The sequence below is a fragment of the Brachyhypopomus gauderio genome, chromosome 4 (assembly GCF_052324685.1).
Source record: "Brachyhypopomus gauderio isolate BG-103 chromosome 4, BGAUD_0.2, whole genome shotgun sequence".
NCBI lineage: Eukaryota > Metazoa > Chordata > Actinopteri > Gymnotiformes > Hypopomidae > Brachyhypopomus > Brachyhypopomus gauderio.
In genome coordinates this window covers 25117265-25142709 of record NC_135214.1, presented here as the reverse complement: position 1 = coordinate 25142709, position 25445 = coordinate 25117265, and the positions used below count along the sequence as shown (strand labels likewise).

The 25445-nt window shown below is 47.4% G+C and overlaps 1 protein-coding gene across 2 annotated transcripts in view; it reads left to right on the top strand.

Moving 5' to 3' along the window:
- Positions 1 to 1835: 1835 nt before the first annotated feature.
- Positions 1836 to 25445, top strand: part of hmcn2 (hemicentin 2) — a 51903-nt gene continuing 28293 nt past the window's right edge. The window contains exons 1-25 of one of the 2 annotated variants that reach the window (XM_077003257.1): positions 1836 to 2378; positions 4645 to 4715; positions 5032 to 5190; positions 5507 to 5629; positions 8500 to 8671; positions 8787 to 8893; positions 9002 to 9122; positions 9201 to 9464; positions 9591 to 9735; positions 11183 to 11304; positions 11582 to 11854; positions 12623 to 12764; positions 13625 to 13752; positions 14951 to 15064; positions 15148 to 15306; positions 15553 to 15741; positions 17925 to 18020; positions 18136 to 18263; positions 18458 to 18602; positions 18700 to 18812; positions 19258 to 19411; positions 19549 to 19708; positions 20707 to 20834; positions 22019 to 22264; positions 22425 to 22508. In XM_077003257.1, coding sequence (XP_076859372.1) covers positions 2123 to 2378; positions 4645 to 4715; positions 5032 to 5190; positions 5507 to 5629; positions 8500 to 8671; positions 8787 to 8893; positions 9002 to 9122; positions 9201 to 9464; positions 9591 to 9735; positions 11183 to 11304; positions 11582 to 11854; positions 12623 to 12764; positions 13625 to 13752; positions 14951 to 15064; positions 15148 to 15306; positions 15553 to 15741; positions 17925 to 18020; positions 18136 to 18263; positions 18458 to 18602; positions 18700 to 18812; positions 19258 to 19411; positions 19549 to 19708; positions 20707 to 20834; positions 22019 to 22264; positions 22425 to 22508 — 3799 coding nt within the window. In that variant the 5' untranslated portion in view covers positions 1836 to 2122. Of the gene's footprint in view, positions 2379 to 4644; positions 4716 to 5031; positions 5191 to 5506; positions 5630 to 8499; positions 8672 to 8786; positions 8894 to 9001; positions 9123 to 9200; positions 9465 to 9590; positions 9736 to 11182; positions 11305 to 11581; positions 11855 to 12622; positions 12765 to 13624; positions 13753 to 13779; positions 14407 to 14950; positions 15065 to 15147; positions 15307 to 15552; positions 15742 to 17924; positions 18021 to 18135; positions 18264 to 18457; positions 18603 to 18699; positions 18813 to 19257; positions 19412 to 19548; positions 19709 to 20706; positions 20835 to 22018; positions 22265 to 22424; positions 22509 to 25445 lie in introns of those variants that run through there. The other variant, XM_077003258.1, reaches the window with a different exon arrangement.

Genomic DNA, 25445 nt, shown 5'->3' with positions numbered 1-25445 from the left:
CCTCACCTCATCTAACCTCACCTCCTCATCTAACCTCACCTGACCACCTCCTCACCTCCACCACCCCTTCACCTCATCTAGCCTCACCTCTCCTTCACCTCACCTCACCTCCACCTCCCCCTCACCTCCTCGTTTCACCTCACATTTATTTATTTATTATTTAATTTATCATGCACTTTTATAGTAGTCAGAGTGACTCAAACTGATTAACCCACTGGCCACATGTTTATTTCACACGCTCTCAACATGCTTAGGCTCTTGTACAGGGTTTGTCCTCCTGTGCTGGAGAGAGACACGTTGGCTCTTGCTCTGAGGACACATCTGCTAGGCTGAGCTGCAGGGCACCGTGGGCAGGGCTGGAGTGTGACCCGTCTGCCTACAGCCACGGACATGTAGGTAATTACATCTGCTTCATCACAGAGCTCAGGAACAGGCCGTCTTTACGCCATCTGTCCAGCTGCTCTGCTGAGTCACACCTCTTTTACCCTGTCTTACCCTCTTTTACCCTGTCTTACCCTCTGTTGCCCTCAGTTACCCTCTCTTACCCTCTTTTCATTGTAGACTTGAGGCTGCACTCTCTGAAACTGCCTGTTGGCATGATTCTCCCATGGTGGTTGAGGCTGACATTTGGAACAGGTCTGAGGAGCTGAAACCCGCTGTCTCCTCTGTTCACTGAAACCTCTGATTCTTTTGAATGTCTATGACTTGTTTGAATGTCTCTGACTCTTTTGAATGTCTCCGATTCCTTTGAATGTCTCTTCACCGTTAGCCAGCACATGGCTTGTGTAGATGGCAGCATTTTGTAGCAGGGCACAGGAGTGCAGATACATGTGTCATTCATAAGTGACATCCTCCTTAGACCCGGAGAGTGTGTTTGAGTCAACCAGCCTGCTCCGGGGGTGGGGGTTCACAGCCCCTCCTCCACCTCCTCCACCCAGCCACCGTTCCTCCTTTTGCCTGACTGAGTTTATGGCTGAAAACGCAGATTCTAGTGTAAACGTCACCTTCCCTCACAGACCAGTAATCATCTGCTAATCTTACATGCTCGTGTGAACTAAGATGTTCTAAAATCACACCTACACTTCTAATGTAAAATAACATAACAATATGATAAATCTTCATTTTTAAAAACGAGATAAATGCCTGGTCTAGATGTCCAAGACTGGAGAGTGAAACCGACTTTATAAATGAATAAGCGATCACAAGAATAGCACTGTATTTTGATCATTTGAGTTGTTTATGTTGCTGAACTGAAGCTCAACCCTTTCCAGCTATGTGTGCCGTTATCTGCCCGCGTTCCTCGTGAGTGACAGCGGCATTTGTCACCCTGATATCCAGGTAGCGCGTAAAGAAGTTACCGCGCAAAGTTCCTCACACTTTCAGTTTAACGTCTGTAGTTGATAAACCTAATCCGGCATTATAAGGATCACGACGCCGTGCTTCCTGTTACAAACCGTATAATAGTTCTCTGACTTCCATTCATTTACCGGAGGAAACGGAGCTCGCGGGATTCCGTGTGTATTATTAGTAATGCAGCAGCTGAGCACAACCCTGGTCTCTTAATAACCATGGGAACATAGCGAGAGGAAACACTACTACAGAGGCAGCCGTGCAAAGAATACAGTACTCTGTTATTCTGAAATACCGGCGCATGCAAAACTCTAGTTTTTTAAAATGGAGTAGTGTGTGGGATGGGGCTGGATGTCATAGTTGGGTCAAGTTACACACACACACACACACACACACACACACACACACACACACACACACACACACACACACACATCAGGTTGTTAGGATTCAAGTCCCTCTTCACACCCTTTCCAGCCCCTATTTCCAGCGTTCAGCACTTCAGCTCTCCAGGGGTACGCACGGATTTACCCTACAAAGGGCTTGTCCCGTTCACAACTCTAAAGATGGGTCAGGAGCGAGCCAGATGATCTAGCTTTCATCAACCCTGATTGGGACTTGTAGAATTATTGTAACGGAAATACAGACATTTACACATATAGACCTTTTTCCATATAATTATTGTTTCCGTTAAAAGAAAGTGAACTCGAAGCGGTTGATGAACTCGTCATTCTTTTGTTTGCCTCGCTGAGGGAAGGTTCCGTGAAGCAGGATGATGGGATTCTGGATGTTCCTAACTTTGGCGCTGAGCTTCAGCGCGCACGCAACCGTAGCGGTTCCCCGGTCGGAAGGAGACTTGGGCGCCGATGACGGCGCGTCAACGCTCGCGTTTGTGTTCGATGTCACCGGCTCTATGTACGACGACCTCAAACAGGTGATCGATGGCGCTTCGAGGATCTTGGAGCGGACTCTAAGCCGCAGGACAAGACCCATCAAAAACTTTGTTTTGGTACCTTTCCACGATCCAGGTAGTTATGTATTTCAATGATACATAATGATATATTTAATGATATTTCAATGAATGTCAACACAGCTATAAAAACAAAAAACGGATTTATCTCAAATTACATAAAACTATTTCCAGCATGAAAATAATCAGGCAGTCCCTGTTTACATAATTTTCATTTATAACCATTTATTTTGATGTGACATCTTGGTTATGAGCAGTTTTGCGAAAAGACTGAATGACTGAAAGTCTACTGCATGCTTGGTCTTTGTTGGGTAGACTAGCCTCCCGCAGACTCTCGTGTTGTTCTAATAGCGTCTCCCACACCTGATTCAGCACTAAATCCCCCCGTAATGTCCGCTTTCCCAGCTCATGTCACACGTGAGTAGACTCATCAGCACGGTACTAGACCTTATGTGCTTAGATAGGACGTACTAAAACAGCTCCAGGACCAGTGGTGGGAAACGCTTAGACCATAAGACACGTGACTGTTTAGTGAAATATTCAACTAGGCTTTTGCCAAGAAACATCTGATCAGTTTTGATGGAAGAATAGTGGTTTTATGAGTCTGCGCTGCTGAACAGGGCTGATGAGAACCACATGTTGTTTGGTAGTTTGTAATTACCCCAATCACCCCCACCTCTCAAACACAACCTCCGGAAAAGCCAACCCAACCCCCCTGGAAGAAGAGATGTCTGGGGGGGTTAGAGGCCATAGACTTTCCTGCACCTTATAAAATGCGGTTTCTGTAGAGACCTTGTAAATTAGGCAAATGAAAAGAGTGAGTGGCTGCTGAAAAGATGTGATAGCAGGGAAAGAGCGAGAAGAGAACGAGAAGAGAACGAGACTGCGGTGAGACATGAGACAACGTGAGAGGAAGCACTCAGCTTTCACGTGTGTATCCTCATCTGTTTCTGCAGTTTGTGAAAGGAACGTCCTTCGGATGCTGTGTGACTAAGACTCACGGAAAAGGGCAGGTTGCTTAGTTCTGTCTGTTCTATATTACTTCTGGCTCCCTACAAGTCTCTTTATGTTCTTGCTTTCTTAACCCTATAAACCACGTGTTAACCCTCTAAACTGTCACAGCACCTTATAAACCATGTGTTAACCCTACAGAATGTTAGTTAACCCTGTAGAGTGTTAGTGAACCCTACAGTATGTTAGTTAACCCTGTAGAGTATTAGTTAACCCTACAGTATATAAACTGCTACTTAACCATATGACCTGTTACTTCTATTAATACCTGTGCTCTGAAGCAAAGTATCTGCATCTCCCTGTTAAACGTTTGTGCAGAGTCAAATGAGCCTGAGTTGTGTATTCCCTTGGCTCGGTGCCATGTAGATTTAAAGAGCAGTTATCTTGAAATCCTCCTTGCACCGCTATGCCCTCAGCTCAGAAAAAAGCGTATTTTATTATTGGTGTCACGAGCAGGACGTGTAGGACCTGCAGGCACTGAGACTTCAGAAATGATCCGAGTCCTGCATCAAGCGGCAGCAGGACACACTCATTAAGCCCCGTGTGAGAGAGGAGCTTCCTGTGCAGACAGAGCAGAGTGCTGGACAGCATGATGATCATAGCAGTAAACATCTGGGCTGAAATCAAATGCGTGCTGAAGTCACACACGGGAGAGACTGTTTGAGAGAGACTGTATGGGAGAGACTGTTTGAGAGAGACTGTTTGAGAGAGACTGTATGGGAGAGACTGTATGGGAGAGACTGTTTGAGAGAGACTGTTTGAGAGAGACTGTATGGGAGAGACTGTTTGAGGATCGGCATATGTTCTTAGTCTGTCTTCACTGAAACATTAGAGCCCTAACACACTCAAACACTAGAACCTTAACACACTCAAACACTAGATCCATAACACACTCAAACACTAAAGCTCTAAAATTGAAACACTTGAGCCCTAACACTGAAACACTAGAGCCCTAACACTGAAACACTAGAGCCCTAACACACTGAAACACTAGAGCCCTAACACTGAAACACTAGAGCCCTAACACTGAAACACTAGAGTCAAACACTAGAGCCATAACACACTCAAACACTAAAGCCCTAAAATTGAAACCCTAGAGCACTAACACTGAAACACTAGAGCCCTAACACTGAAACATTACCTGTGTTTGTAAAAGACTGTGAACTTCAGAAGTGCAAGAACCAGAATATGCGTGCTGCACAAGTGCTACTGCCACATTTAGTGTGATGCCCTCTTTTGGTGGGGATGTTTTTGACCATTTTGAAAAGCTAGCTGATGCTACGATCTGTGTTGCCCCATGTCCATCACCACAGATATCGGCCCTGTGTCCATCACCACAGACCCGAAAAAGTTTCAGAAGGACCTCCAAGAGCTGTTTGTCCAGGTGGGCACCTCTCAGGACCTTTAGTACCATATGCAGATAACACACTTAGACATATTGTATTTACACATTGCTTTTGTGAATTACTGAGTATTGTTATCTGATTTTGTAAGTTGTACCTAAAGGGTTATGCTTAGATTCAAGTAATCTGTTGTGACTTCGAACACACGTACACACTTACGTACACACATACACACACACACACACACACACACACACACACACACACACACACACACACACACACACACACACACACACACACACACACTTTATCAACTCTAACAACATTCGAGTGATGGAGTGCCTGCTTCTCCAGGGCGGTGGCGACTGTCCTGAGATGAGTGTGGGAGCCATTAAGACAGCGCTGGAGGTCTCGCTGCCTGGCTCCTTCATCTACGTGTTCACAGACGCTCGTGCGAAGGACTACCGGCTGAGACGAGACGTGCTTCAGCTGGTGCAGCTGCGTCAGTCCCAGGTCAGATGCACCGGTGTGCGAGTATTTGTGTGAAACATATTTGCATGATGATTTGCATAAACGTTAATCTTCTGTGATTTGCAACGCTATGACCCAAGGACATATTTTGCCTACAAGCTCACATCCTGTTGATCTTCTGTAAGGAATAATTGCATTAAAATGATTAGTGTAACATTTCTTAAAAGGGTTCTCAGGCGGCCAAAAAACAAGAGCAAACAACTTAGAAACACCCTTTATCCATCCCTCTCTCTCTGTCCCTCACACACACACACACACACACACACACACACACTCATGGCTCTCACTCCCTGTGCAGGTTGTGTTTGTTTTGACGGGGGACTGTGGTGACCGCTCCCAGCCCGGCTACAGAGTGTATGAGGAGATCGCCGCCACAAGCTCTGGTCAGATATTTCACCTGGACAAACAGCAGGTCAATGAGGTAAGACACACACACACACACACGGGTCACACCATACACCGTGCTGAAGCCCCTTTTGTCTTCCTCTGAGGTTATGGTTAGTGTTTCACTCCCCTTGAACAGGAAGATGTGCTCACCACCAGCCAGACCTCACACGACTCTGTCCTGTCCCTGCACGCTCGGAGGTGTGCACTACCAACTCATTCCAGCTCTTTGACATTGTCAGGGTCCTCCGAATCAAAACAGATCCATTTCACTCGCTGGGAGCGTGGGTGGCTCAAGACAAACCCACAGTCCACAGAATTTCATGAATGCTCTTAAACTTCAACCAGGACCTTTTACTGATCACAACACATGGTAGTCAAATCAAACCCACAAAGACATTTGGGAGGTTGGAGGGGAGAGAAAGCAGATGCAAGTTTATTTTCCTAACTAATCCCGGATGTGATCTGTGGCGGCCCGTCTCTTCAGTACGGCTGCTCTGTGTCCGAGGGGCTCTGAGAGGCCAGTGCCGTGTGGAGACGAGGGCCCGTAAGCACTGCTTAATCAGTGGAGTGGGTCGCAGATTAAACTGTCCGGCTTAGTAAAAACGTATCAGGGCTTTGGGGTGTAATAACTGTGGAAATCCTGGCCAGCCTGACTTGGAAAAGTTGATGATTGTTTTATAGCTGACAGGAAAAAGGGCTAAGACACATTTATGAGTGCTCTCAGTTTCAGAAGGTGAAACCTGAAGGTGCCTATTACCAGAGGTAGACTGTGAACGTGCAGCTGTCATATCGCCTGTTGAGCTGGGCTGTTCACAGTCAGTCAGTTGGGATATTACCCTCATTTTGGTTGAAAATGTAGGTAACTGAAGCCCTCACAGCCCCTGGTTTTTAGGTTGGCATTAGGCATTAGGATTAGGATTAAGATTAGGGTTAGGTGTTAGGGTTAGGTTTAGGGTTAGGCATTAGGATTAGGGTTTGGTATTAGGATTAGGGTTAGGTGTTAGGATTAAGAACTGGCAGCATTATGACTTAATTCAATTGTCTTTACAAATACAGCCAAGCCATGTTAAATTGTTAACTTGTTTGGCTGCGTGAAGGCAGCTCAGATTGGGCATGTTCAGCAGGTTCTGTTATGGGCCCAGACAGACGCAACTGGACAGACACAACCGGAGAGACCCAACTGTTATAGAGAACAGACAGTACACTGAGTCCCTCTCCTCAAGTGATGGCACTTCCTCAACACACCTTAGGTTCATCGCCTTCTTATCAGCTCATGCACTAACCCCCCCCCCCCCCCGCACACACACACACACACACACACACACACACACACACAATCTCTGTCCACATCCAGAGATCAATCGGGAGATTGACAGTAGATGGCGATCAGATGACTGAGATCAGATGATAGAAGTGAGAGAGGTGAGAGAGCCTCTCCAGGACGGAGAACCGAACATGTGGCATTCATTACAGCTTATGCAGCTGTAACGTCCAGGAGCACACACAGCCACCAGAGACACTGGGAGGAGAGAGAGAGAGGGAGAGAGAGAGCATGAAAGAGAAGAAAAGAAGTGTTGTGGATGTGGGAGAGACAGGGTGTTGAAAGTATCAAAGGTTGTGTTTGTTCCAGGTTTCTTTCAAGTTCCTAAACACATACACAGAGGAAAAGTGTATGCACCTACTTTACAAGGACTCCATCACAGTGAACTGTAGGACCAGACTGAGGATTTATCTGTAGGAACATTGGATGTGAAATTTTACAAACCCTTAAAAATATCTCGGTTGTTCAGTTTTGACAGTGGTTCAAGGCAAAGTCTGCTGTTACTTACAGTTTAGCCTCTAGTTGTCAAACTCAGTCCAGCATGTCTTTGTTATGGTAAAATGTTTTATTTTAGAGATTTACCCACATATGCCACAGGGTCTTGAGACTAAATGAGATCATGTATCCTAATTAAAGCCTCAACCAGTCTCATCTTTAACTAAATTTGCATAGTTAATGATTTGCATAGGTCATGATTTATAGCCAATTGTCGCATGACTGAAACATTGTTATTCTGAGAGACTTTGTAATCTGATTGATGTGTGAGAGATCTCAGAGAGTGGGGGGATCAGAGGGATCTGGGAATCTGACAGGGGTCTGGGGGATCTAGGGGATCTGACAGAGGTCTGGATGATCTGGGGGATCTGACAGATATGGGGGATATGACAGAGGTGTGGGGGGACTGAGAGGGTTTTGGGGGTCTGACAGATATGGGGGATATGACAGAGGTGTGGGGGGACTGAGAGGGTTTTGGGGGATCTGAGAGGGTTATGGGAGATCTCAGTGAGTTAACGGGGGATCTGACAGGGTTTGGGAGTATCTGAGAGGGTTATGGGGGATTTGAGAGGGTTTTGGGGGGATCTGAGAGGGTTACGGGGGGATTAGCCAGGGATATGGGGGATCTGACTGAGGGCTGTGGAGGATCTTATAGTGGTGTAGAGGATCTGACTGGAGTGTGGGACAGTGCTGGATGGTTTTGCACTTGGAATTCAAGGCCAGTATTGAGAGGTCCTGTGTATTTTCCGTCTGACAGGCCATCTGCTCCTCTGTGTGTTAAGTTAACAGTCGGTTTGTGGCACAGCTCTGCTGGGAGGCCAGAGTCTCTCACATGTGCTATTGCCACAGTGGCCGTTTGGCTTCAGATTTCAGTGACAACACAGAGCAAATTCTACCTGGTATTACCAAATCCTCCACCATGTCCTTCTGTGGCCTTGGGAGATATGGTGCGATGTTAACGAGGTGTTAGGTGATAGATGTCTCTGAGCTACTCCAAACAACAGGTTCTACACAAAGGACAAGGAACCATTTCTTTTGATAGTTGGAAGCAAGTGATAATTTGTACTTGTCTTGCTTTGTCTTTTCAGGTTCTGAAATGGGTGGAGGAGACAGTGCAGGCCATGAAGGTTCACCTGCTTTCCTCAGACCACGAGGACGGAAAGGATAGCCAGTGGGAGGTGCCCTTTGACCCCAGCCTCAGGGAAGTGACTGTATCATTAAGTGGACCTGCACCTCGCATCGAACTCAGAGACCCCCTTGGTAACATCATCACTACTGCAGCTTTTGAACTTTGAAGCTCGCTAATGTCATAAAACACTTACCGTTCTCTGAGACCGACAGGTTTGTGACCTCTGAACGGTCGTGTCTTGTTTAGGCCGTACTGTCGGAGAAAGGCAAGGGTTAAAAGAACTGCTGAACATTCCCAACTCAGCTCGAGTGGTCAACCTAAAGAACCCTCGTCCTGGACTCTGGACGCTGAAGGTACGTCTGATTGTCCTTATTCTGCCAAACTCTGCTGTCACCCTGAAAACATGACTTGCTGTCAGTCAGAAGTGTCCATCCCATAAGCTCCGCCTCCCTTATGTACAGATCTCATGCAGTGGGCGGCACACACTCCGAGTGACAGGAGTGAGTGAGCTGGACTTCAGGGCGGGATTCTCCAGTATCCCAACAACAGAGTTCTCAAGAACACGGGCACGGCCAGTCAAAGGTACCCATCTCATCACCATGGCGTTTCCACCATCGACCATACCTTTCGTTAGACGTGTTGTGTCACCTGTCTCAACAGGTGTTGTGTCACACGTGCTGCTGAAGTGTTCAGGCGTGGAGCCCCCGGGCCGTGTGCGGGCGCTGGAGCTGGTGTCAGCGGACGGATCCTCTCTGGACAAGATCCTGGTGCCTTTGCCTCCTGATGGAGGTGAACGTGGCCTGTGGGCCGTACCGGAGTTTCGGAGCCCGTCTCAGAGCTTCTTCCTCAAGGTGCTGGGGAAAGGTCGCCACGGCTATGACTTCCAGAGACTCTCCACTGTGTCGTACACCAACATAATACCCAGTAAGTGTGTCACAAAAGCAAACACGGCCCCTCACAACCCACATGGGGGCAGTTTTATTTCAGACTTTGGCATGAGGAGATGAGCAGTCACAACCCAGAATGCTGCAATTCTCTGCGTGTCCACAGGGGCGCCGCTGGTGAGCATGCCGACCGAGCTGCTGGGCTTCTACATGCAGCATGTGCTGATTGAGTGCTCCGTGGAGAGTGACCTGCCCTACGCGCTCACGCTCACCAAAGATGGCGTCGCACTGGGGCAGGAGAGGAACTTTGAGTAAGACGTCCACGACCCTCATTCATGCGTCGTTTCATTTGCCCTCTCCTTCCTGTCTCTCTCCCCTTCGGCCCCTGTCTTTCTGCTATCTGCCCTCTTCTCTCTTTCTCCTCCTGCCTTGGTGCAGTGTTCCTCTGTCATGCTGTTCAGCACAAGTGATCATGTAAACACAGGGCTGCTCAGACCACCAGCTGTGGCCCCGAACAGCTGCTGGGCACCTTAGTGTGAAGCAGAGCATCACCTCCGCGCTGACCTCAGATCAGCCTTCTGCCATGTGTGTAAACTGTTAGAGAGCGTAGCCCTTTACAGTCATAAATCTCGGGTGTGTATAAGCTGTGGAGGTTGTATACGTTACAGATTAGGAGTCATGAGAGAAATGAACAAAAGCAGCTTGTATTCTGGGCTGGTGACACTTTGTTTTGAGCTACACGTGAAATGTAATAGTGCTAATGTACAGTGAATGGCATTCTGTCTTCCAAACACTTTAATTAAAAGTGTTCATACACTCTTTAGGCTTCACCAGTTGTGTGGGTGTGTGTGTGTGGCACAGTGTTTGTGACAAAGTGTAACTTAATATCCTAAAGCTAGATATTTACTCTTGTACCTCATTCTGCCCTGCTTTAAGGAAGTATGTGTATATGTGTGTGTGTGTGTGTATGTGTGTGTGTGTGCATGCATTGAATATGTGTGTTGTGGGCTGAGTATGCATGTATATATACATGTATACATATATATATATATATATATATATATATATATATATATATATATATATATATATATATATATATATATATATATATATATATATGGTGGTAGGGAACTGGTCTTGTGACCGGAGGGTCGTGGGTTCGATTTCCAGACCTGAGGCCATGACTGACCGCAACTGCTCCCTGGGCGCCGGGCTAGGGCTGCCCACCGCTCTGGGCATGTGTGCACCACAGCCCCCTAGTAATCACTAGTGTGTGTGTGTGTGTGTTCTAACTGCACAGATGGGTTAAAAGCGGAGGACAAATTTCGATTGGGGTGTAAAAAATCACAATTGACAAAAATATGGCACATTTATTTACATTTACATACATTATAAAATTTCCAAATTTAACAAAATGTGAAAATATTTGAACAAAGTAGTATCCTTCTCACTGGAGTCCAAAGGTTTTTGATGTTTATTATAAAAGCAGTAACAAAGTGTTTCATTTCTCCATGTGGTGAGGTGTGAGTGAGCAGTGGTGAGGTGTGTGTGAGCAGTGTTGAGGTGTGAGTGAGTAGTGTTGAGGTGTGTGTGAGCAGTGTTGAGGTGTGTGTGAGCAGTGGTGAGGTGTGTGTGAGCAGTGGTGAGGTGTGTGTGGTTATTTTGCTACTGTGTCCCTGCAGTCGTCCAGGTGCTTTATGTGTGTATGAGGAGCTGGTTGACTCTTGTTCAAACCTTTAATCTGTTTAAATGAAGGACTTCTGGCAAAGCATCGTGGGAAGTTGCTCATGCATCAGGCAGAGATGAGGGAGCATATGTGTGTGTGGCTCAGAGCCCCGCAGGCACGGGACGAGCTGTCATGCAGGTTACTATCAGAGGTATGTGTTTTATACACACACACACACACACACACACACACACACACACACACACACACACACACACACACACACACACACACACACACGTTTCCTATCTCCCACGCTGCCACGGACCGAGGCCGCTCTGCTGTCTCTCTTCCTCGGCCGGAAGGTGTAGTGTGATAGGGCCTCACAGGCAGGATGCTACAGCTGGTCTGCTAAAACAGCGCTCCACTGATACGCCTGCAGCGGGGCTGTAATCTCCTGTGTGACTTGTCTCACTGTGGCCCTGCAGAGCCCCCTCCGGTCCTGCGGCCCCCTGTTAACGTGACGACAGCCGTAGGGGGAGTGGCCGTCCTGTCCTGCCACGTCGAGAGCTCTGTGCGCTACAACCTGAGTTGGCACCGTAATGGACGCCCTGTAACCCCACACCCGGGCCATCTGCGACCCCTGGCCAATGGCTCCCTGGAGGTCAGCGGTGTGCATGTGCAAGACGGAGGCCCATACCACTGTGTGGCATCCAACAACGATGGGGAGAGCCATGCTGTCGTTTGGCTGCTGGTCCTAGGTAGTGTGTCCCTTTGAGCCGTGTTCACCCACTCACATGCAGACTGAGATATGAGACGTGTTGTATGACTGTTCTGCAGGAGAGACGTGTTCTTTGACTGTTCTGTAGGAGAAACATGTTCTTTGACTGTTCTGTAGGAGAGACATGTTCTTTGACTGTTCTGCAGGAGAGACGTGTTCTTTTACTGTTCTGCAGGAGAGACGTGTTCTTTTACTGTTTTGCAGGAGATACATGTTCTTTGACTGTTCTGCAGGAGAGACTTGTTCTTTGACTGTTCTGCAGGAGAGACGTGTTCTTTTACTGTTCTGCAGGAGAGACGTGTTCTTTTACTGTTCTGCAGGAGAGACGTGTTGTTTGACTGTTCTGTAGGAGAGACATGCTGGTTAACTGTTCACTAGGAGAGACATGTTGGTTAACTGTTCTGCAGGAAAGATGTGTTGTTTGACTGTTCTGTAGGAGAGACATGCTGTTTAACTGTTCAGTAGGAGAGACATGTTCTTTGACTGTCCTGCAGGAGAGACGTGTTGCATGACTCTGTTCTGCAGGAGAGACGTGTTCTTTAACTGTTCTGCAGGAGAGACGTGTTCTTTGACTGTTCTGCAGGAGAGACGTGTTCTTTAACTGTTCTGCAGGAGAGACGTGTTGCATGACTCTGTTCTGCAGGAGTTCCTTTCCCATCTCACAGATCAAAAAGCTCCACTATGAATGATGTACCCTGCAGGCCTGACTACCTAGCTGTCTTACTCCTTTTATATGTTTGCTCCACAGAGGCTCCTGCTGTGGTCGTCTTCCCCCAGGCTCAGAGCTTCTCCCTGGGGGCAGAGATTCACATCTCCTGTTCTGTTTCTGGATCTCCGGCTCCTAAAATCTTCTGGAGCCACGGCAGCAAATTACTCACCAGTCGCTACCGGTAATCAAAACACTCAGTACCCAACACACTCAGTACCTAAAACACTCAATACCTAACACACTCAGAACCTAAACACTCAGTACCCAACACACTCAGTATCTAAAACACTCAATACCTAACACACTCAGAACCTAAACACTCAGTATCTAAAACACTCAGTACCCTACACACTCAGTACCTAAAACACTCGGTACCCAACACACTCAGTACCTAAAACATTCAGTACCTAAAACACTCGGTACCCAACACACTCAGTACCTAAAACATTCAGTACCTAAAACACTCGGTACCCAACACATTCACTACCTAAAACATTCAGTACCTAAAACACTCGGTACCCAACATACTCAGTACCTAAAACACTCAGTACCCAACACACTCATTACCTAAAATATTCAGTACCTAAAACACTCGGTACCCAACATACTCAGTACCTAAAACACTCAGTACCCAACACACTCACTACCTAAAACATTCAGTACCTAAAACACTCAGTACCCAACACACTCACTACCTTAAACACTCAGTACCTAAAACACTCAGTGCCCAACACTCTCAGTACCCAAAACACTCAGTACCTAACACAGTACTCAACACACTGAGAACTTAACACACTGTAACACACAGTGTGAGTTTACAAAGTCACAAGTACTTCTCTTAACTTCATATTTGGAAGCAAAGATGTTTTATGTTTATGTTCTATGTGTGCTTAGTGTAATAAATGTGTCACGAGGAAGCCATTAACAGATTAACAAATAGACTGGTTCTGTTTTTGCAGATGTTTGAATGTAATAGAGTGTTATGAATCTGAGCCAGCGCTAGTGTTTGTGTTAAATCCTGGTGTCCTTGGTATGTTTCAGGATCAAAGTTGCTGAGTCTGGCACTCTGGTCATTAGAGAGGCTGCACCAGAGGATGCTGGGAACTACACCTGCCTGGCAGCCAATGATGCAGGCACTGCTTCCCAGTCAGTAATTCTCACCTATGCAGGTGGGTCTGATAATCTGTAATCTGGGAGTTCACAATCTGTAATGGGAATGTGGCGATCTGTCAAGGGGAGTTTGGTCCCCTCTAATAGGAATTTGGAAATCCGTGAGGGAGTTTGGTAATCTGTGTGGGGAGTGTGGTAATGTGCACTGACATGTGAATCATTGTAAGAGGAGATTCTACTACAGAGAAACAAATTTGATGGCTGCAGTTTTGTAGTAAAGGGGGATTATCTTTATCGGAAACATTAGTGGAATGTGGAAATTCAAATTGCAGAGTTGTTTGTAAGTGAACCAACAACTGTCTACCAGATAGTCACAAACCATCGGCCTAGTGGAGTTTCTCTCTAAAAGGGGCCTTCGTATTGAATCACAGAGGACTTGAAAGGTCAGCATCAGTGCTATATTTACAACATGTGGCCCACTACTGAATGAGCTAACAGACGCTGACCATCAAAGGGCATCCTTGCAGTTCTCATCAAGCTGTGTTCAGTCAACAACAAATGCTCTCTTTGTTGTTTGAGTTGTTTGAGTGACCAGTGTTGGCACAGACTGTAACGCCGCAGGGACTGAACGATTAGGAGACAGACGCAGGCACTGAGAGGAACAAGATTTACTAAGGACAAATCCAGAAGAAGAGACATATAAACAGCCCAAGGTCAGATCAGATAGGAAATCAGACACAGAACAATAACTGTGATGAAGGGACATGACTGGGACTAAGAATAAACCTAAATACAACAAAACAGAAACTAAACTCAAACCAGGTCTGAGGACAAGAAACTGACATAAACCAGGCAGGTACAATAGCTTGAGATACACAGACTAAAGAGACAACAAAGGCTGCTTACAAAAGCCAGCAATAGGGAAGACAAAACACAGGGTTTAATTATACAACTTAACAAGGAACTAAACAAGACACCGCTGGAGACAGTGATAAAGGGGTGGAGTTATAATGATGAGGGGGTGGAGTTACAAATGGCAAGGGAGTGACAGGCTGAACTATAAACAAAAGCACATGGAAAACTAAAACAAAGCCGTGACAGAGAGACAGTGATAGTGACAGTGTTGTGACTGTATATAATCCAGAGTTTTCTTACTATATATAATCCAGAGTGTTCTTACTATATATAATCCAGAGTGTTGTGACTGTATATAATCCAGAGTGTCGTGACTGTAATCCAGAGTGTTGTGTTTGTCAGAGGTGCCCAGCGTGTCCGTGGCACAGCGACTGGTGATGGAGGTCATGGGGGCGGATGCAGCTCTAGAGTGCAGGGCCACTGGCACGCCCCCTCCACTACTCACATGGAGAAAAGGTGGAGGATCCATATCTGATGCTGTGGTGTGGCCCGCGTTTTCGTTTCTGTTCCTGCACTTACACCCTGCACGTCTCCCTCAGGACATCTGGAGCTGGAGGCGGAGCTAATCAGTGGGCGGGACATTCAGCGGAGCGTGTTGCGTGTGCGGCGTGTGCAGGAGCGAGATGCAGGACAGTACACGTGTGAAGCGTCCAACACTGCAGGGTCCGCCTCAGCTACGGCACTGCTGAAGGTGGGAGGTGAGAAGATTACACGTGAACACCCTCAAACTCATCCTGGACTAAAACACATCTGGTGTTACAGGTGTTACAGGTGTTACAGTTATTACAGGTATTACAGGTGTTACAGGTGTTACAGGTGTTATAGGTGTTATAGGTGTTACAGGTATTACAGGTGTTACAGGTGTTACAGGTGTTATAGGTGTTATAGGTGTTATAGGTGTTACAGCTGTTGCTTCATTAATGTCTCCATCCTCCACTCCACAGTGGCTCCTGTCTTCTCCCAGTCTCCTTGGGACGTAACGGCTAACGTGGGAGACAACGTGACCCTGCTGTGCACAGCTCACGGAACTCCACCACCTTCTCTCACGTGGCGTCGTCAGGATGACCGCGCAGTGCCGGGCAGGTCCGGCCGCCCTGGAACCTCTCTGTCTTCTGTACCGCTGCACATTCCCAGTGAGTTCAGGACGTGCCTGAATACACGCACACGAGAATGTGATACATGCACACGAGAACCTGAAACATGCACACGAGAACCTGATACACGCACACGAGAACCTGATACACGCACACGAGAACTCCCCTTGCTCAGATGGTCCACACAGCTCACATGCCACTTGATGTTGATATTGATGTTGATGTTGATGTTGATGTTGATGTTGATGTTGATGTTGGTGCTGGTGCTGGTGCTGGTGCTGATGCTGGTGCTGGTGATGGCTCCTGTAAACCGGTCTGACGATTACATATGTGGATGTGGGTGTTACATAAACCAGAACCATAAACTACATGTGTGATGGAGAACCTGTGATTGTGGAGATGCAGGGCACCCAGCACAACACCTGCTCCACCCAGCACAACACACTGCACCACCCAGCACAACAAACTGCTCCACCCAGCACAACACCTGCTCCACCCAGCACAACACACTGCACCACCCAGCACAACACACTGCACCACCCAGCACAACACCTGCTCCACCCAGCACAACACCTGCTCCACCCAGCACAACACACTGCACCACCCAGTACAACACACTGCACCACCCAGCACAACACACTGCTCCACCCAGCACAACACACTGCACCACCCAGCACAACACACTGCACCACCCAGCACAACACCTGCTCCACCCAGCACAACACACTGCACCACCCAGCACAACACACTGCTCCACCCAGCACAACCATGCTATTGGTTGTTATTGGTCATATACTGGGCAGGCAGATCTAAACCCAACAGCCATGACTCAGGGCAAAGCTGAAGAAGAAGCCTTCTCTCTGTCTCTGTCTGTCTCTCTCTGTCTATGTCTCTCTCTCTGTCCCTGTATGTCTCTCTGTCTCTGTCTGTCTGTCTGTCTCTCTGTGTTTCTCTGTCTTTCTCTGCCTCTCTCTCTCTCTCCACCTCTCTCTCTGTCTCTCTCTCTCTGAGGGGTGGTGATGACAGGCCTAGAGGGGCCTCCTGTAACAGAGAGCTCTTGCTTTGTGCTCCTGACGGGGTCGTCCAGGATGTGGGGTGCAGGGGAGCTGTAGAGTCACAGCGGGGGAGGCGCTTATGAACACAGCAGACGTCTACATATTCATACACTGGAACACACAGGCATTCTTGAGTGAGCTGAGAGAACACATCTACAGAGGGAGTGTTTAAGTGTGTGTGTGGTGGGGGCGGTGAGTGAGTGTCGGAGTGTTTTTACATGTGTTTGTGTTTCCTTTTAAGTGAGGCGCTTTTGTCCGAGTGTACAGCAAGACATGTCTAAACTAGAATAAAATGACACCCTTCTAACAAAAGCATGAAAAACACAATAATTACATCATGTTTATTTAGTGCACATCTGTTATATCTGTAAAGAACTGAAAAAAAAATCTCACCATACAATAATGCGATTTACTCAGATCTACCAAACCTCACTGACATGTTCTTGTGTGTAATTTGTGTACCTGTGTGTGTAATTTGTGTGTGTAGTTCATGATTTATGACCTCAGCAGAAAGGGAGAACAGCCCTAATTGAATGCTGCACTGTCATTACTGACTAATGACAGTTGGGCAGTGAGTGTGATCGGCAGCCTTGTGAACTGTTGTGCTTCGTGAACGGTTGTGCCTCATGAACTGTTGTGCTTCGTGAACGGTTGTGCCTCATGAACGGTTGTGCCTCATTGTGGTGCTGGTTGTTGCTATTAAGGGTGTGTTTATATATGTGCTTTAGTTCCTGTGTTCTATACCAATGCACAAAATTACTACGCACTTCTCAGTAGGTCTGATCATAGGTCTGATAGTAGGTCTGATAGTAGGTCTGAGAGTAGGTCTGATAGTAGATCTGATAGGAGGTCTGATAGCAGGTCTGATCATAGGTCTGATAGTAGGTCTAATAGTAGATCTGATAGTAGGTATGATCATAGGTCTGATAGTATGTCTGATAGTATGATAGTATGTCTGATGTACCCAGATGCACTTTCCTGAAAATACAATATGAGAAAACAATGTGAGGAAAAGATGGTGGTATGATCATGCTGGCTATATAAATACACTCACTGACTTATGATGACCTGGTGACTTATGAACGTGTAACGTAATGATTTGTGAATGTTCATCAGAAAAGCCGTGTTCAGGTCTGTGATCTACGCCTGCTCTCTCTCCTCCTGCAGGTGTCTGGGTGGATGACGAGGGCGTGTATATCTGTGAGGCCAAAAACCAGTTTGGCTCTGTCATGGCCGAGGCGAGGCTGTCTGTGACTGGGCTAGGTGTGTCCATCTCCCACCTGACACCGCAGTCACGTGAATGCCAGCTGTGAGGAGGTAGTCTGGGCTGCGCACTATCACGGCCATCACTGCTAAACCTTTCTCTTGAAATCCGCAGAGCCGCCGCTTTTGGCTAAGAGTTCATCAGAGGTCACGACAGTGGCCGGAGCATCTGTGACCCTCCCTTGTATGCTTGTGGAGGGGATACCGCTACCTGAACGGGTCTGGGCTCACAATGGCAGGCAGGTGAGTGGTGAAATGCCTGTCAACACCTATAAACACTTGTAAATGCTTGTAAATGCCTGAAAACGCTTGTAAACACCTGCAAACACCTGCAAACGCCTGTAAACACCTGTAAACGCCTGCAAATGCCTGTTGGAATTCTGCACAGTTGTTTCCTGGAGTTCTATAGCTTGACCTAGAACTGTTTGACATCACAGATTCAGGCAGGTGGCAGGGCCTTCCTCAGGAGCGATGGAAGTCTTCACATGGACCGAGCTGCCCCAGAGGATTCTGGGACATATGTGTGCACAGCCATAAACGTGGTGGGATCAGCCAATCTAACAGTTACCCTCCAGGTTCATGGTAAGAGACGGGAAGACGTTATTAATGCAGAGTGAAACATTGACTTTATCTCTCTGGCTTTATCAACCTGGTGAGTAACCCCTCCCACCTCTTACAGTCCCTCCCCAGATCAGACCTGACCCTGTGCAGTATGTGGCCCATGAGGGCGTGGCCATCTCCCTGCCATGTCATGCCCGCGGTGTACCCAAACCCACCATTGTGTGGTCCAAGGTAGGCCTTTATGAATAGTGCTATGATAAACAGTGCTATAATAAACAGTGCTATAATAAACAGTGCTATGATGAACAGTGCTATAATACAATGTGGCAGTTTTGCTCTTCAGCCCATGAATCACTCAGGGCTTTAGGTCCTTTAAATTGCTCTACACACCCTGGCAACTCAGGCCACAATTATTTTTTCATGGCGGTAGTCATAGAATCTGATGGACCAGTATCCTTGGAGACCAGCACAGGCAGGGGTCAAAGGCAGTCTGCTTAAGCCATCCCGCTTAGCAAGGCGACAGCTGTGGAAGTGTGTATGCAGGGAATGTCCTGTTCCTGCCAGCCGAGAACCATCAGAGAGGGCCGTTATTTTGGGGGCTTGGCCTGGATCTAACGTCTATTCCTGAACCTGTCTCTCGGGCACTCTGCCTCAGCCTCTGGTCTTTCTCTGACAGGGTGGTGCTCCTCTCTCCCTGGACTCCTCGGCTCCTCAGAGCGACGGAGGTCTTCTCATCAGCAGTCCCGCAGTGGAGCATGAAGGCCTGTACGTCTGCACAGCCAGCAGCTCAGCTGGGATCTCCAGCAGGGAGATTCTCCTCGCTGTTTACAGTAAGGAGTGCCAAGCAGTGTTAGCCCTAACCTCAAGCAGAACCTGCTGCTCAGGACAGACTTTCTCTGCCTGGTGAATCTGGTTCAATGCTCGGTCTGCATTTGTTGAGCTAAAGTTGTGTTGTCTTTCCTGCCAGCCAAGCCCAGGATTCTTGGTGTCGATGATCATGGACAGATGGTGAAGATGGTGGCAGAGCTGGGTTCAGAGGTCATTCTGCCCTGTCAGGTTGAGGGAAGCCCCACCCCACTGGTGTCCTGGAGAAGAAACGGACAGCCCATCCCTCCAATCACAGCGTGGTATGACGCTGGTCCACTACTCACAATGCTGATACACCTACTGTCCTCCAAAAAAGGAAAACTGGAATTTCTGACTGGGATATCAGACTGGGATATGCTTTGGAAAAGCAAATCAAAGAGAGAATGTCTGTGTGTGTGTGTTTGTGTGTGTGCGTATATGTGTGTCTGCATGTATGTGGGTGAGTGTGAGTGTGTGCACACATGTGTCATACTTACTCAGGTAGAAGTGTCTGCTGCCTGGTGTTTTGGTCTACAGGGAATTTATTCTCCATAAAACAACAGGTCAACAACTCCAGGCTGATGAGAATAACAGTAAAGACATCAAGCCCTCATGACAGAAGTGTGTGTGTTTCTGGAATGTGTGTGTGTGTGTGTGTGTGTGTGTGTGTGTGTGTGTGTGTGTGTGTGTGTGTGTGTGTGTGTGTGTGTGTGTGTGTGCATAACTACAGTCAAGTTGAGAGACCAGCTTTTTTGGTACATTGCTGATGACCCCAGTACCAACCCTGACCCCTCATCCCAGTACCAACCCGGCCTCAGGCCTGAAGACATGAATATGCAGTCTACACACAAACATTGTTGAGTCATTAATTAATTAAAACATGTGAACTTTGCTGACTACATTTCACCTGGTACTTTAAAAAGCTCTGTGCATGCAGCAACCTTCCCAGCCAGTCCCTGGTATCTTCAGCATTTTCTTCAACTAATCATTAGCACAACAGGAGAAAGACCAGGTTTGAGTGCCTCGCGTAGCTCTGGTCACAGAGACATTTACGTTTTCATAAATATAACAAACATGGTCTCACACTGCCTCACACTGTTATACTGACCTCCTATTTCAGGGTAACTACTTTCTCTGTCAGTTCAACCAGTTCCAGAAGTTACTTAAATGAAGTACAGATGAAGCTCCTGTTCTGGGGCTGAATGGAAGGTGAACTCGCCCCAGAGTTTCCTGCTTTAGATCTTATCTCCTGCTGTGGCTTTTCACTGTCCATCGGCAGGATCGTGGTGCTGCCAAACGGCTCTCTGAAGATCAGCGATTTACAGCTAATCGACAGCAAACGCTACACCTGCTCAGCCACTAATGCAGCTGGCAACATCTCTGTAACCTACAGTCTACAGGTGCAAGGTGAGCAGGTTCTCTTTCATGACCCACACACACCTGAGCTCTCATACATAACACACACACACCTGAGCTCTCTCACATAACCCACACATACCTGAGCTTACACACATAACCCACACACACCTGAGCTCTCATACATAACACACACACACCTGAGCTCTCACATAACTCACACACACCTGAGCTCCCACACATGACCCACACACACCTGAGCTCTCTCACATAACCCACACACACCTGAGCTCTCTCACATAACCCACACACACCTGAGCTCTCTCACATAACCCACACACACCTGAGCTCCCACACATAACCCACACACACACCTGAGCTCTCACATAACCCACACACACCTGAGCTCCCACACATAACCCACACACACACCTGAGCTCTCTCACATAACCCACACACACCTGAGCTCCCACACATAACCCACACACACACCTGAGCTCTCTCACATAACACACACACACACCTGAGCTCTCACACATAACCCACACACACCTGAGCTCCCACACATAACCCACACACACCTGAGCTCTCACACATAACCCACACACACCTGAGCTCCCACACATAACCCACACACACCTGAGCTCCCACACATAACCCACACACACCTGAGCTCCCACACATAACCCACACATACCTGAGCTCTCACACATAACCCACACATACCTGAGCTCTCACACATAACCCACACACACACCTGAGCTCTCTCACATAACACACACACACACACCTGAGCTCTCACACATAACCCACACACACCTGAGCTCCCACACATAACCCACACACACCTGAGCTCTCACACATAACCCACACACACCTGAGCTCCCACACATAACCCACACACACCTGAGCTCCCACACATAACCCACACATACCTGAGCTCCCACACATAACCCACACATACCTGAGCTCTCACACATAACCCACACACACACCTGAGCTCTCTCACATGACCCACACACACCTGAGCTCCCACACATAACCCACACACACCTGAGCTCTCACATAACCCACATGTACTTAGCTTGGTGTGTCAAGCATTAGAAAACAATGTATATGAAGGTTTTGACTTCATACATTATGTATCAGTAACTGTACACATGCCAGCCAAGTTCATGTTAACTGTTGGTAAACCCACAGGGGAATCTAAAGCTATATGTTTGTAACTTATTCAGCTAAACCAAAGATCCAGGCTCCGCCCACCTTTTTGAAGGCTCGGATTGGCCAGACGGTGGTGTTACCATGCGTGGTTCAGGGGGAACCAACCCCAGAGCACGGCTGGTTTCACAACGGACGTCCTGTGGGCAACGAGAGGTCGTTTAGGATCCCTGTCGTGCGCCACTCTGACAACGGCACCTACACCTGTGTTGCCAGCAACAGTGCCGGGGAGGACCGCGCAGACGTAGCGCTACACGTCTTAGGTGCCTGCAAAGCCTTTATCTCACCCTCCCACTCACTCACACCTGCGCTCCACGTGGTCCATGGACGTGAAGAGCTCTCATATCTCTGCTCTGTTCCTGACCATCACTGCAGACTTTTACGCGCTGATGTATGTGCGTGTGTGTGTGTGTTTGGTTACAGAGGCCCCCTTCTTTAAGACGGCTGGAGAGACAGTCATGCAGACAGTGGCTAACAGGAGGGTGATTCTTCCCTGTGCAGCACAAGGTAGGCCAGCAGGGGGCGCACACGCAGACATGCATAAACATGACGGGTCAGGCTATGAAACTGAAAATGACAAATATTTAAACTGAGTGGGAAGAAGAAGGAGCAACTTCATCAGGGTTTCTGGAGTCGTTCATGCAATGTAAAGAATATTTCATTTTATTAGTTCCACATAATTAAATGTCCAGTTTAACAATATAGTAATTTTATAGTAGTTATTTATAGTAATTATTTATTAGAATTATTTATAGTAATTATTTTTCCAAGACAGTTATGCAGTGTGGTAGCTCATGTGGTAGGTGTATGGTAGGTATTACTCCTGAGTGTATGACAGACATTACTCCTGTGTGGGTGCATGGTAGACGTTACTCTTGTGTGGGTATGTGACAGACGTTACTCCTCTGTGGGTGTATGTCAGACGTTACTTCTGTGTGGGTGTATGTCAGACGTTACTCCTGAGTGGGTGTATGACAGACGTTACTCCTGTGTGGGTGTATGTCAGATATTACTCCTGAGTGGGTGTATGACAGATGTTACTCCTGTGTGGGTGTATGTCAGACGTTACTCCTCTCTGTGCTCTGTCTACTCTCAGGGTTAGTATGTCACACATCTGCTTTTTTGCTAAGGAGGGCCCCCGGGGACTGGCCCTAATTACAGGCAGCTGCAGGGGCTGGGGGGGGGGACTGGGGTGGAGTGGATGAGGGCAGGGGTGGGGGTGTGGGGCAGGGGTGGGGGTGTGGGGCAGGGGTGGGGGTGTGGGGCAGGGGTGGGGGTGTGGGGCAGGGGTGGGGGTGTGGGGCAGGGGGGTTAGAAGTTGGTCTCTGCTCAAGGAGATAAAAGACACGCCAGGGAGTCCATCTGTGTTGTAACCATGTAGAGGACATACATGATGTTGTTAAACAGGCAGATTTCCTACAGAAAGACTTAGGAAACAGAAATCTGATGTATTTATGGTATTATGAAAAAAGCAAAGCAAAAGAGTGATTAGTATATGTGGCCAGACTCAGCCCTGGGACTTTAGCACAAAGAGTGATTAGTACATGTGTCCAGACTCAGCCCTGGGACTTTAGCACAAAGAGTGATTAGTACATGTGTCCAGACTCAGCCCTGGGACTTTAGCACAAAGAGTGATTAGTATATGTGGCCAGACTCAGCCTTGGGACTTTAGCACAAAGAGTGATTAGTACATGTGTCCAGACTCAGCCCTGGGACTTTAGCACAAAGAGTGATTAGTATATGTGGCCAGACTCAGCCCTGGGACTTTAGCACAAAGAGTGATTAGTACATGTGTCCAGACTCAGCCCTGGGACTTTAGCACAAAGAGTGATTAGTACATGTGTCCAGACTCAGCCCTGGGACTTTAGCACAAAGAGTGATTAGTATATGTGGCCAGACTCAGCCCTGGGACTTTAGCACAAAGAGTGATTAGTACATGTGTCCAGACTCAGCCCTGGGACTTTAGCACAAAGAGTGATTAGTATATGTGGCCAGACTCAGCCCTGGGACTTTAGCACAAAGAGTGATTAGTACATGTGTCCAGACTCAGCCCTGGGACTTTAGTTTGGTCATTTACAGGATGGAATGCAGAATCAAGAAACAGATGACAAAAAATTGTTCCCAAATTGTATGATTGCAAATCCACTGTTAGAATACACAGCCCATCACTGTGGAGACTGAACTTGTGGACTACGTTGGTGTTAGTACGTAGACCAGCCCATCTTTAAAAAAATGGCTCTTTCTGTCATAATAAACCCAGAGCCTGCTGAGACCTTCCCATTTGGTCCTCAGAAATCCATGGTGTTCATTACCAGTCAAGTTCCCAGGTTCATCCTCCAGTTCATAAAGTGAAGTGTCTTATGAGGTAGTGCAGACTGTCTCTGACACAGGCTGAGGAGTAACGCAATCGCTGCTAATTTATCGGCGCAGCGTGGATGAAAGCCAGCTGCGTATGTCATTACCCACGATGCTGAGGGAGAGTCCTGCGGCTGTGACAGTAAACATCTGCTTGGCTTACGAGGGGGGCATCGCATCCTGCTGTTCCTGTCGCCATGGTTTCAGGCGAATTGGGTTTAGGTTTTTTTTCTTATGGCTCTTCCTGTGCTGTTTGCATTTACTGTGATGGAAGGGAGCAACAGCATCAACCACATGGGGGCAAATAAACAATTAACAACAGCCCCCTGCCCCCCTGTGAAGAGGTGTCCCATCCAGACCCACCACCAAACCTTGCCCCCTCAATCTCTGACCTAATTTATAAACTGTAAACATGAATGTGAAACATATGTACACTGCTGCTCGGGGAGATTGAGGTCTCTGTTCTGAGTCTCTTTTCTGAGTCTCTGTTCTGAGTATCTGAGCCTCTGTTCTGAGTCTCTGTTCTGAGTATCTGAGCCTGTTCTGAGTCTCTGAGTCTCTGTTCTGAGTCTCTGTTCTGAGTCTCTGTTCTGAGTCTGAGCCTCTGTTCTGAACCTCTGTTCTGAGTCTCTGAGCCTCTGTTCTGAGCCTCTGTTCTGAGCCTCTGTGTCTCTGTTCTGAGTCTCTGTGTCCCTGTTCTGAATCTCTGCGTCTCTGGTCTGAGTCTATGTTCTGAGTCTGCCGAGCTGGTACTTTCTTTCAGGGCACATACACTGCACATAGACTGCCTCTCCAGTCCTGGCTCACATACCAGCACCTTCAGCTCCATCTTATTACCACTCACATGCGTACAATAACATCAACAAGTTAGTGCTTAAAGCATCTTAGAAATGGAGAAGAGGAAAAAACAAAAGGTGGTGTGGAGAGAGAAAGACCGGAGAAGAATAAACTGACTGATTTATTCAGCAAGGGAGCGACAGGCCAACCATGAAATAACTATTTGATTAATTTAGCATTTGTTCCTTACTTTTGCTTTGGTTCATTAGTTTAGCATTGCTTCATTAGTTTCACATTGCTTTGGTTGTATTT